The sequence below is a fragment of the Ochotona princeps genome, chromosome 23 (assembly GCF_030435755.1).
Source record: "Ochotona princeps isolate mOchPri1 chromosome 23, mOchPri1.hap1, whole genome shotgun sequence".
Lineage (NCBI taxonomy): Eukaryota > Metazoa > Chordata > Mammalia > Lagomorpha > Ochotonidae > Ochotona > Ochotona princeps.
The window spans coordinates 20,071,433-20,084,855 of NC_080854.1; the positions used below are offsets into that span (position 1 = coordinate 20,071,433).

At 44.0% G+C, this 13,423-nt stretch overlaps 1 protein-coding gene across 2 annotated transcripts in view; it reads left to right on the forward strand.

Moving 5' to 3' along the window:
- Positions 1-11,077: 11,077 nt before the first annotated feature.
- Positions 11,078-13,423, forward strand: part of RICTOR (RPTOR independent companion of MTOR complex 2) — a 104,952-nt gene continuing 102,606 nt past the window's right edge. For both annotated transcript variants that reach the window (XM_058680208.1, XM_058680209.1), the window contains exons 1-2: positions 11,078-11,194; positions 11,408-11,455. In XM_058680208.1, the coding sequence (XP_058536191.1) occupies positions 11,146-11,194; positions 11,408-11,455 (97 nt within the window). In that variant the 5' untranslated portion in view covers positions 11,078-11,145. The remainder of the gene's footprint in view (positions 11,195-11,407; positions 11,456-13,423) is intronic.

The window sequence follows — 13,423 nt, forward strand, 5'->3', positions numbered from 1 at the left end:
TTTCCCTCTTCCTTTTCTCACACTGTTTTCCTAAAGAGGTAGAGTTCCATTAAGCAAATGGAGATCTTGAAGTCTCCAAGGTTGAAGAACTGACTGAAGGACCGACTGCTGTGCTCTGAAACCCTGCATCGTGCTTGTGCCAGGATTCCCCTACACTGCTTGATCCAGTGTAATAGACACTAAGATAGACTGTTCCAGAAAGATACCACAAGTCCTGGTGTTTTCAAGTTTACTTTCAGGCCTGACAACCCTGCTGAACCTCTTTACCACGGACAGTGTTGAAGTACATCTGCCAGACTGTTAGGCTTCCAGCCTTTATTAAGGCAGGCTTGCATTGCAGTCCTGTGGCTTCTCCAGCCTTCTCAAACCCACATCCCTTCCACCCACCAGGAAAAAAATCTTGCATCCAATTTGATGTCAATTTTCTAGAGAATACAAACTAGAATGTAAGTTCCCAGTGCAGCTGGGGAGTTTGTGAAGCTGACTATCTTCCTCTTTAAGTCAATTTTGAATCAGAATCTCTAGGGGAGGACACTTAGAGATTCATTTTTAGAGATCTATAAATGCAAGATGGGGGCTCAGCTAGGTTTGGTTAATATCCCACTCCTGCTCGTCCTTTGCCATGTTCTCAAATTCTGTTCTATCTTCTTGCAATTGGCCTCTGTTACAATCATTCTGGAAGCATCTCTGCAATATATTACAAGTACCTTTAACTCAAAAGAATCCATGGGCCTGGCATGATGGCACAGTGGCTAAAACTCTGCCTTTCATTCACTGGTATCCCTTACGGGCTTATGTCCTAGATGCTCCACTTCCCATCCAGCTGCCTGCTTGTGGCCTGGGAAAGCAATCAAGGACAGCCCAAAGCCTTGGGAGCCTGCACCCGGGTCGAGGGGATACCCAGAAGAAGCTCCTGGCAACTGGCTTTAGATTGGTTTACTTCCAGCTGTTGCGGCCAACTGGGAACTGACCCAGCAGATGGAAGATCTTTTTCTCTCCTTCTCTCCTTCGCTCTGTAGATCTGCTATTCCAATAAAAATAAATAAATCTTTGAAAAATAAAAAAGACTTCACAATGAACTCTTCCTCTTTTCCTCTTAAACCATTCATCTGAACTACAGATTTCACCCCTGTGACATTCAACCTCCATTTGCTCAAACTCAAAACTCAGAAGTACCTGATTCTGTTCTTTCATTCTCCACCTTCAATGAAACCTCACTAAACAGAGTACCCAGAAAACAAGGACTCTGTCTTGTTTTTAGATTTCTGTATTTTGTGTGACATTTGAAGCCCTGCATTATACAACTGATTAAAAAAAATGATGCATCTGTAATGAATATATTCATCCTGTTGGCTGCCACCATAGTTTTTCCTTGATTCCTGTTTCCCAGGCCATGGGAGGTTATGTGACTAGAAAGGTGAGAAATGCCTATTTGATGTATTAGCATGTAGGTCTCGGTGAGCTCAGAATCACTGAAACAAAACCAAGCTTGTTGGGATGGTGTCACCAGGTGAGACTTCTGAAACAGATGTTGAAAGTTGGAAGTACCAGGTGTCTTCTAGCTCAGGCTCCACATCTGTGAAAGGGAAACAAGATTCCGCAGATGAAGGACCATGGAGGCACCAGTGCCCGTCGATTATTTCTTTCAGACCAAACGACAAGTCTCTTTACTTCACACTGCTCATGCCCTGGATGGACACTCCCAGGAAGGGAAGGATGGACAGGAAGGGAAGGATTTGGACAAGTTGACTCTGCACCTTGAGCAGGCCTGGAGGGAACAGACACCTGCAGACTGAAGACAGCCCTCCCCCCACAGCTACACCTGCTTCCATCTCTACAAACAGATTGAGAGGTGGATGAGACCTTGGGATATTGGAACACACAATTGTGGCCCCTCTGTCCAAAAATTTTACTGTTATAGTGAAGAATATAAGACAAATGATAAAGAAAGAAAGATCCTGTTATAATGGGAAGCTGAAAAGACGAGTCTATTCTAAAGCTGATGGGATGAAACCAGTTAAAAGGGAAAATACAAGTTTCGAGAAAGGAGCAGACATTGTGGCAAATTCGGTTCAGTGAAGCGTCGGTGGGAGCCCAGCTGCTCTCCTTTCATCCGGGTTTCAGCAGATGTGCCTTGCAGGCAGCCAACGATGGTTCACATACTTGCGTTTCTACCAATGAAAAGGAAGACCAGGATGCACTTTGTGGCTCCTGGCTTTGTCCTGACCCACTCCTGGCTGTTGTACATATTTGGGGTGGGGTGGACCAGCAGATGGAGGCGCCATCCCTTTGTCTCTCTTCCCATTCCTCTCTCTATCATTTCACTTTTCAAACAAAGCTGTAAAAATGTATACATTAGGGCCCAACATGGTAGCCCAGTGGCTAAAGTCCTCGCCTTGTACACAATAGGATCCTGTATAGATACTGATTCTAGTCCCGGTGGCCCCCGCTTCCCATCCAGCTCCCTGCTTGCTGCCTGGGAAGGCAGTCGAGGATGGCCCAAAACTTGGGACCCTACACCCACGTGGGAAACCCAGAAGAAGCTCCTGGCTCCTAGCTTTGGATTGGCTCAGCTCTGGCCATTGCAGCCACTTGGGGAATAAATCACTGGACAGAAGATCTTTGTCTCTTCTTCTCTATATATATCTGATTTTCCGATAAAAAAACATGTTTTTTTTTTTTAAGAAGAAGGCTTAAAAAATGTGCACAGGGTAAAGCATAATCAAGAAATGTTTCTTAATAAAACAGGTTTGGAAAGAAATAGACTTACAAATTAAAAAAAATTTCCTTAGCAAATTATTTTCTATTAATACATGTGAAATGCTAACCATTTATTCTCGACATATGATAAGGATTCTGCTGCCTGATATTATTGTTATGACTAATCTTTAAATCCCTGCTGATATCATTTATATTGTCAGAATCAAGTAAAAGAGGTAAGGATTTATTTTCTGCCTTCTATTTGAGATTATGTAACCTTAAACAACATTCTTTGCTGAAACTCAATATCTTCATTGACAAGATAAGAATGTATCTACGGTATAGAGTCACTGTAAAAATGAATTGAAGCATGTGCTTTTGTCCATGAGCCTTTTAGAGAGTCTGAGGCAGGCTGACCGTCATTATCTCCGTTCTCAGTCACTTACTATTATATATCCTGACCATGTTCACTCAGGGGAATCCTGTTGACATGATGCTGAACTTCCTGTGAGTCCCAGTTGTTTTCCTGGTGATATTTGAAAGTAATAAAGAAACCCATGCTAATAAATACAACCAAAACAATAATTTTGTAATAATAGCATATGTAAACTAGCTAGGTCCATTCCTATGTCTGAGTTTTAGGTTACAAGGGGTCCATTTTTTCTTTTTTTTGTTCTTTACAACTTCATTACAGGTAGAAAGTTCTGGCTTTCATAATGCAGGCGTCTGCTTTATAATTCAGTGACAGTTTTCATTCTGCTGCTTTGGGGAAAACAATAAGGTATAGTATGTGCTGTCGTAGGGCTTAGGTGCAGTCTTCAGCTTAATCTGCAAAGTTGACAAAGTAATAGATGTTCAACAAGGATGAACAAGATGTTCATCCTTGAGGGGTTCATTTACATTTAGCAATTCCTCTATAGCTTCCTACTGCCTGTTCACTTGCCAAAGTTTTCCAACTGTCAGAAGTACGTTTATGGGGACAGCATTATGGCATAGTGGATTAAGCCACCAGCTTTCAGCTGGCATCCCATGTTGGTGTGCTGGTTTGAGTCACAGCTGCTCTGCTTCCAATCAAGCTCCCTAGTAACCCACCAGGGAAAACAGCAGAGGGTGGCCTAAGTGTCAGGGCCACTGCCACCCATGTGAGAGAGCCAGATGGAGTTCAGGTTCATGGCTTTGAGTTGGTCCATTCATGGCCATTGTGACCATATAGGAAGTAAATCAGTGGCTGAGAGATCTCTCACTATCTCTTTCTCAGTAACTGGCTTCCAAACAAATAAATACAATATGTGCAGTTCTGGTTATTTCAATGTGTTTTCTCTGGGTTTTTGTTTTTTTTCTCACTTAAGCCATGCTTTCCTAATTTTCTTTACATTTAACGTGGTATATACTAGACATCATAGATAATTATTCTAGAATTGGATACTCTCTTTTTTTAATGAGTTCAGCTTCCCCTATTTGTTGGTTTTAGGGTTTGTTAAGTATGCTTGTGGGAGCTCCTCGTGCAGGACTAGTGATCCTTTGTCCCCATTTATAGCCCTTTTATGCCTCAATGAAACCCTTTTCTTAGAGTACGACCTTCTGAAGTTTTGCAGGTAAATGCCAGCATACTCACCGAAGTATCCATATCCTGGTTAAAAGTCCAACATCTTGCAAGAATCTGTACCTCTAGAATTTCCATTCAGTTCAGAGCCCCCACATGCCACTCTCTGCCAGGCCTCATAGCTTCCCCCAATGCTAGTTCAGCTTAAAATCCAGCCCCTTAAGGGCATCTATGTGCCCACTTCCAGAGCCTCCATATGCCCATTATTGTGGGTGATTCCCTCATCTCTGGGGTCTGTCCTATAATTATTTCTGCATAATGGATGGAATCACAAATTCTTCACTTGGTGACCGGGACTGTTGCACAGCAGGTTAAATCGCAGCTTGGGAGGACCAGCGTCTCGTATTGAACCCACTCCCACCCCTCTCCAATCTAGCTTCCTGCTGATGTAGCTGGGAAGATGGCAGACTGTGGGCCAAGCACCTAGACCCCTGACACCCAAAAGAGAGACTTAGATGGGGCTCCTAGCTGATGGCTAACACCAGCTGTTACGGACATTTGATATTTGGGGAGTTACCATCAGAGGGAAGATCTCGTGTGTGTGTGTGTGTATGTAAAAGATTAATTTATTTGTATTTGAAAGGCAGATTTTACAGAGTAAGCAGAAGTAACAGAGGGATCTTCCATCTGTTGGTCCATTCCCCCAAATGACCATGATGGCCAGAGCTGAGCTAACCTGAAGCTGGGTGCCAGGAGCTTCTTCCAAGTTTCCCACATGGGTGCACGATCCAAGGACTTGGGCAATCCTCTGTGGCTTTCCCAAGCCACAATCAGACAGCTGGATCGGAAGTGGAACAGCCAGGACACGGACCTGCTTGCAGATGGAAGGGGCACCACAGGAGGAGGAGTTTGCTGTGCTACCATGCCAGTCCCTCTATGTCTCTCTCTCACACTCTGCCTTTCAAACAAACAAGTAAATCTTAAAAAAAAAAAAAAAAAAATCCTCACTCGAAAAACACTAGTCCATATCTAATAGCCACTTTATTTGTCTGATCATTAACATCTAAAATTATTGGGGGATAATCTCTTTTTTATTTCTACTGATTCTTCTTCACCATGACCTTTCCCTGTGAGTTTCTGAATCTTGGATTACGCGTTTGCTTTAATTTGAGCAGCTCCTTAGGGCTGATGGAGGGCGTGTTTCTGGAGAATGTGTAATTGCCATTGATGGAAGCCAGGGGGCACTACCAACCTGGCTCCACTTTGGCTTGTCTCTAGGATCCCTGTTTTGTGCGGGAATCCACTTCTGTCTTTGTACCTTGTGGCAGTGGTGACTTCATGCTATTAGCATTCGCCCCCAGATAGCTTCATTTTTTCCACTTGTTTACTAACTCATAGTTCTTCACAGTAAGTGAGTAGTGATTTAGGTATCCTAATTTGTTTCTAATTTTTTTTTTTTGATGATGATGATGATGATGATGAAGAGTTTTGGGGATTTTATAAAATTTCCCAAAGCACAGCCGAAAAGGAAAAAAAAAAAAAAAAGACAAGATCTTGATGTCTATTCACCAGATTAGCGCTGGCCATGCGTTTCAGTCAGGTAAGTTGTGCTGGCAGGAGCTTGCGGAGGTGTTCTCACGGAACAGGGTGATCGCTACAGACTAGCAGGGTCTCCCACACCCTCCAGGATGTCTCCTGTGTGCATACGGCTCTATTCTATGTCCAGATAAGTGGACCTAAAGAACATAGTGTAAACGATCCCTGCCAAACGTACACATGGCTTAAAACAACTCTGGCAAGACGACTGCGGGCGATAATAGGAGCACAAGCAGAAGTCAGCTCTTCATTTCCCACGGAAGCCCATGTCCAGCCACAATTTTAAGTTCCTTTTTACTACTTATCTTTTACTATTATCTAGGTCTATAATCTTCTCTGAGAAGTTAGCTAATAATACAAAGCTGTTAGATGAGGAAAATACTTTGAAAATACGCAGTCAGAAAGGGAAAATAATTTTCTATATTTTTTTCTGTGATGCTAGAAGTCACGTAGTATTGAATTCATTCCCTGGCAAAAGGAATGACTTCAGCAATAGAGAAAAAGGCACATCAGTAGGAATACAGTGGTATTTCCTGCTATGAGTTAAATACAAGGGGGGCGAGATAATACTAAAACTCAAGGTTTGTAGAAAAAATCTTGAAGACATAGGAATTATGTCCAGGTAGGTGGCTGGACAGATGTTTCTAGCATGAATTCAGCCTCTGGTGTTTGTTAAATATTATTCAGTGTTGATCTACAGAAAGAACTACTCTTTTCTGTACCACTGCAGCAAAAAAAGTATCAAAGAACATGCATCCTTATCCGTAAACAGCTTCCTTACTAAAAGCCGATGTTGTATGAAAATCAATGTAGTTTCTGGAAATGAAATTTTAAAAGGATTTAATCCGAAGTACACAGATTTTGCCACATGGAATCCTTTTACATCAGCAAGATATTAAAATACTTTGAAGGAGTGACTATTGAGAAAGTCATTGATACTTCTTTTAGAGGCTGACAGGATGTGGCTTCCCATTAGCGTGGTAACAATCAGATACGTAAAAAAGATTCAATCTAAACTCTTTTCCCTTAAGGTAAGTGTGATAATAATAGCTAGGAAAGCTATTACTTCCCAAAGAAACTGGTGGGGCAAGATTTCCTTGTATTCCCAGAAGAGCATGCTAAAGTTCCAATGTGCTGAGGTTGACAGCGGACCCAAGATGATGGCCGTCCAGGGAGAGAAGGATTCTAAATCCAGGGCGAGATCAGATCGGCAGAGTGATGCAGTTCTGAACTTCTGGATTTTCTATTCTCATTTAAATTCAGGGGAAAAAAATGTTGAAGGTTTAGAAAAATTACCTGAACAAAAATAACCATAAAGTCCTAATCAAAAGAAAAGTAACTTGTGTTAGAAACTAGATATTTAAAAAAAAAAAATTTCACAAGTTTGCTCCTGAAAACAATGCCAACTACGAATAGCTGCTGTGTGAACTTTCCTATGTGAACACTGAAAAGTGACAGTGGCGGCGTTTGATACGCTGCTGCTTTCACATACTTGGTTTTGAAGTGACTTTGAGAGTTGGCTGAACATTGTGTCTTCAAAAAACTTGTGTGTAGGGAAACTACCTGATGGTAGGAAATATGGACTTTTGTTAGTCAAATTATGTTCTAAAACAACTTCTATACAATCGATGGATGGGATTGTGGCAAGGTTGAGAAGCTGCAGCGGATGGAGATCTTGCATGTTGCACTCAGCACTGTGAGTTACCGGCCATTAAATCCCAATATCCAAACTCTTCCTCCAACGAGACTACTCTAGGTGGATCACACGTTATCTAATGAGAAATTTAAACACAATGAAACAGACAGCCTATTGCTTTTATTTGTGTCATTTGCAAATAGTGAAAATTAATCACTTTTGTTTCAGCTTTTAAAAAGATGTATAGATGTATTTAGAGTACATGTGCAAATGTTCTTTAGGAAGAGGGGCAGATAATTTTGATAGATCCATTGCTTCATAAATTATTATAACCAAATTTTATAACTGCTTTAGAATGACTAACCAAATTTTTCTAAGACAGCTTACTTTAAAAAATTGCACAGATCAAAATTTGCTTTAGAATAAGTATGATGAGGAAAGCAAGCATAGAAAAATCCTCAGAATTCTATTACCGGAGACAATTTGACATTCTAGTCCCTATGTTCCTAGAGTTTATTATACCAGTCTCAGTCTACCTCTTTCATAAACAGGTCTATTCCTTATTTAAAATTGTTTTTATGGGGGGGCTGTATATATAATTGCAAATTGCTTAAAATGAAACTTAGGTGAGATTTTTGGGGTGGAGTTAAAATCGAACGGAACAACATTAAGAAAACAACCTTTTGCTGTGATCAAGAACGAATCCTGATCATTAATCCTGGGTGAGATTATACAAGTTGTTCAATTCAGTCCACTGCCTGTCTTTTTAATGGCCTTTTTCTAGACAGTACACGTGTGGTTTAGCTACGGAGGCGAGTTACCGAGAAATAGCCTGACCAAACTGTGTGGGTTTCGACTTGGCTTCATCTTCCTGTGACACAGGCAACAAAGCAGACAGAGCAAAGGGAACTACGTTGCTGACAGCTTTCTAATGCTGAACAACACTTCAATCGTATTCCAAGCTGATAAAATATGGTTAATAACCTGGAACTGTTATTATTAACTCCATACAACACAATAGAGAAGAGAAACCAGAGAGGGACTCACAAGGAAGGCACTATTTTCCAAATCAAGGAGCTGTCTTTCTGAGAGGTGGTATTCTTCCACACAGTATCTGTAACATTGTTTTTTTTTTATCAATGACTAACAGTACTAGAAAAAATGTTCATTGACACAGCAAACGAAAGCCAGCTGGGAAATGAAAACTAAGAAGAGGAAGTTACGTTCTTCAGGAGCAGATTAGGACTAAAATAAAATTGAAGAAGTAATGAGAAGTCAACACAACGAGTGGGGCTGAAAGAAGGGCCAGTCATTGGCAAGTGTCCCAGAGATAGCAGAGTTGTCAACAAGTAACAAGCTGCCTGGAATCAAGCATGGAGTGCTGGAATTTCAAAAGCAAATGTAACATTGTGAAATAGGGTCCTTACTAAAGCTTAGCTGAAAGTGGAGTGCCATTTGCAAACACTAAGAACTTGTTCTTTTTTTTCTTCTTTTACCAGGAATGCAATTCCACTTAACAGAAAAGATGACTACTTTTTTCTTCTAGAAGAGATGGAGTCATTGAACAATGGTTTTTAAATAGGCATGCACAGTTATGAAGATAACTGGATTCAGGCTCTTTATACGCCTCAGTGATTTAAAAATGAATCAGCTACATTCAACTTTCATAAAGACTAACAGAAAAAAGCTGAAGCTGAATTGCATTAGGGAGGAGTTGGTATAGAATTGACAGGGATAAAAAAAATAGTGAATAAGAGTGGGAACAATGGTAAGAAACTGATAGAATTTCCATGGTTTCACTGCTACTTTTCTATAAGAGTGAAATGTGGTCAAACACTGAGGGATGAAATAGAAAAATCTTTCATATGCTGGTGAGACTTCAAGTTTTGTGATTTCTGTTTTATGCAGTAGCTAGAATAATTTGCACCAAGACTTGAAAGCAAGCTTTTATTACTGTTCTTCAAACTGTTATTGTCATAACAAAAGTAAGGTCATTTTAAAATGGATGTGTAGTATTAGCAGCAGCAGGAGTCTGAAAACCAATCTGGTAAGAAAGGATCTAAAATGTATAAACAGAGGCTAGCATGTAAGCAAGCCCTGCTCGTACTTTTTCTTAGATGCACCTTTATTTTTTCTTTCCAAACTTTTGGTTTACAAGTGACATATGTATAAACACATGTATATTAACTTTGAACATTTAAAACAAGATCAGTAAACAAGCGTAAGAAATACGTAGGTAACTCCACAACCGAGGAAGAAAAACTTATGAACATTTAAGTATATCTTTTCAGACCTTTTCTGTGTACAAAATAATTTATAATGTATACTTTAAATTTGTGTGTGTTTCAAATGCTTACAAATAATTGTGTGATCTCTTGCTTGATTGAATACGATAAACATGGTTTCGTATCTAAACATGGTTTAGATTTACATCGTCTTTTGAAATGGGTACTGTAGTTTATGTAATTCTTATACCTTTGGTCATGAAGTATTTCTGCTTGTTCACTGTTATTAGCAACTGCAAAAAAAAAAAAAAAAGAAAACCTCTAGCACTTGATTATTATTATTTTTTCAAGCAAGAAGAGCATTGGAACAAAGAATCCAGGGCATGAACTCATCCAATAACTATTTACTCATACTCAATTGGGGTGGGCGTTGCATTTACTGGCAGTTGCCTTTCCTGGTAAAGAGAAGTGGTTAAGGGTGGATCTCCACTTACAGCTAACTTTCAGCCTCACAGAATTGTAAGACGCATGGAGGAAGAAGGGGCAACACAATGCTCACCTTCTTTTAGAGAACATCTGTTTCCAGACCAAGTTGCTAGGTCAGGGGCCAGATGTGTATATTATCTATCAATGAACACCTAGAAGTTCACAACGGCTAGACAAAGTACGAATTCATAACTCTGTCCACAGACTAGAGCCAGGACCAAGACTTCGGCCACCTCTGCTCGCTTCCCTGAGAAGAAACCAAGTCCCGGGGCCTCCTGGCTCGGGGCGCACGGAGCAACTTCCCCTTAACCGCTTCCACCTGGGGGACCCACCCCCGCCCCCCAGGCGGAGCGTGGTGTTGGAGATCAAGGGCGAGGCTGCTGAGCGCCGTGGTCTGCGCGAGGGTGGAAGACAAAACTTCGTGGCGTGTTAACTTGGTTGTCTCCTCCCAGCTCGGGATTTACGGGAGACTACACCGTGCGAGGTGCTTGTCCTAACGATCGTCTCCATGAGTCAATCAGGAAGCGCGGCCGCGGATGCCAGGGCTTAAATAGAGCCCACGGGAGAAGCCGCTCCGAGCAGGTGGCCGCTCGGCCGCAGCCCGGCCTCCTCCTCCGCCCCTCGCTCGCCTCGGCCGGAGGACGCTGGTTTCCGCGGCAGCCGGAGGGGAAGCATCCTCCACGCCGCACACTCCATCAATGGGATTCCCCTCGTGGGAAACGTCCCCTCCCGGAGGCCGTGCCCTCGCGCGGCCAGGCCCGTCGCCGCCGCGCCTTCCTCCGCCCAGGGCGGGCGCCACGAGCTCCTCCCAGAGCCCGGGTGGACGCGGCGCTCCCTCGGCGCCCCGAGCGCAGCCGGCACCACCCGCCGCCGAGAGGGCGGGCGCGGCGCGCGGGGAGGGGAAGGGGTTCTCGCGCGATTGGGCGAGGTTTCCGGTGTTGTGACTGAAACCCGTCAATATGGCGGCGATCGGCCGCGGCCGCTCTCTCAAGAACCTCCGAATACGAGGTAAGCTCGCTGCAGCCCTCACTCCCTCACCTCTCTGGGCTCCCGCCACCGCTGACCCTTGCCTTTCCCTGGCCTTGTGTGTGTGTGTTTGTGTGTGTGTGTGCGCGCGCGCGGAGTGGAGGGGACGAGCCGGGGCGCTGGCCCGAGCCGGGGGAGTCCCCCGCTGGCCTGCGAGCCAATCTTAATTGGGGTTTGTGTGTCTGTTTCGCGCAGGGCGGAATGACAGCGGCGAGGAGAATGTTCCGCTGGATCTGACCCGAGGTAACGCGGGGCGCCCAGTGCGCGGCGAGGGCGCGCTGCTGGGGAGGAGCTGGACTTGGGGCCGGAGGACAGGGGGAGAGCACCGGGGAAGCCGAGGCAGGGGCGGGCCCCGCCGCACGGGACCAGCGGTGGAGTGGGGGGCACAGCCCGGGAGCCCGGCCGGGCCCGCCCCGCTGGACCCATCCCCCTTCCCGGTGCCCGCTTCTTTCGCCCGAAGTCCTTCTCCGGGCCTCGGGACTGCTGGCGGGCGCGGGGGAGCCCCGGGAGGCGTTGGCGGAGCCGGCAAACCCCTGGCTGGGACCGGTGGCCCCCGGGTTGGGAAAGCAAAGGATGGGTGGGGGGGCGTCGGGCAGCGGTTTATCCTAAATCCCTGAGCCGCTGTAGCCGACCCCTGGGGTCTGTCCGAGGGAGGTGGAGGTTGTTATTTAGGTGGCAGGAGGATGTTTGAGGGAAGAGACCACATCCTGCCCTCCCCGTCTCCGGAGCCAAAGCCGGACCTGGCTGGCAGGCTTGGGGCTGAAAGCGTGCTTTGCTTTTTCTTTCTGCAACGTCCAGGGGTCGTGCGGGGGGAACCTCCGGCATCGGTAACTCGGTCATTACTATTGCGTGTCTGGTTTACGCTGTATTTTCTGTCTGTTTCTGTTTCCCGGGCGGCTGGGACCGCACTTTCCAAAGACCGCCCCCTCGCCCTGCTGCAGGTTCATTGTTTACCTTCTGCAGCGGAGACGTATTTGTTTACATCTTCGGAACTGGGTATACCAGGCTGGTGTTTTTAAGGACCCGATCCTGTCACCAGCCAGTATCTTTTGATAACGGGGACCGTGTTGGGGTTTCATCCGACAGGGTCTTAAGTTGAAGGCTTCGTAGTTACTCACTGGGAGAGTGTTTTTTCTCCTCCACGGTATAAACAGGATTTGGTCGTCTGGTTTCTGACCAAATCGTATTTCGTAGCAGCTGTAGCTAGCTTGCATTGTAACCTGGTTCAGCTGCGCTCGTCAAGAGATCGGTTGAAACACTTGTATGAAGTTTTAAGTCGTGGTCAACGTTCGATATACGATCGATTTATTATTTAACCCTATGTTGTATTTGACGTGTCATGATCATTATTAACCCCTTTGTTAGCCACGGGCTCACTGTTGGGACGTATCACTGAATTGAAGGCATAATGCATTCTCTCATTTGTTTTATGTTGTGTATAGTAATGTCAGATAGCTTTTATAAACCGAAAGGCCAGTTCTTGTAGCTACAAGAATGAATTTTTTTTTTCTGGTAACAGCATTTTATTCTGAAACTGAAGGAACTTGGTTTTGGGCTAAACCAGTGTTTGTGAAGGCACGAGAGGTTGAGAAGTACAGGGTAGCAGGGTTTGAGAATTGAAAACGTCACTAATTAAGAGCACCCGTGCGCTAATTTGGAACAGGTTTTCAGCAGCTAGATGTGGTGAATCAGTGTCGAAACATGTAAAGCTTTTGGCTTTTGTGCAACTATTTGGAAACTTTATCATATGTGACACACTTAGAAGGAAAAACATTCTATATAAACTTGTAAACAAAAATAGGGCTAATTCTTACAGACCTGAAATAATTTAACATTCCAAGTTAGTAACAGACAGGGCTTATTAGTGATTTTATACACACACACACACAGCACTCGTGCTTTAGATGGAGTTGGAAAGTGCAGGGAGGTCAGTTTGTGCATTAAAAACCGACTTGGATCTGGTTCATGTCAAAGTTTGGGGTTGTAGGAGAGCTTGTGTGCAAGTTGGGTGCCTTTGGTTTATTCCAGTTTTAATGACGTACACATGCAGCTCTGCATATTTGCTATTTGAAATGCTATATTCCCTAAGAATTTAGAAATCCTTTATGTTCATAGGCGTGTCCAGGATTACATGAAAAGTATGGAGAATGCTGTTTCTGCTTGCGCTGGCAATATGTATTTCGGTTTGGAATAAAATGTACACGGTTAGTT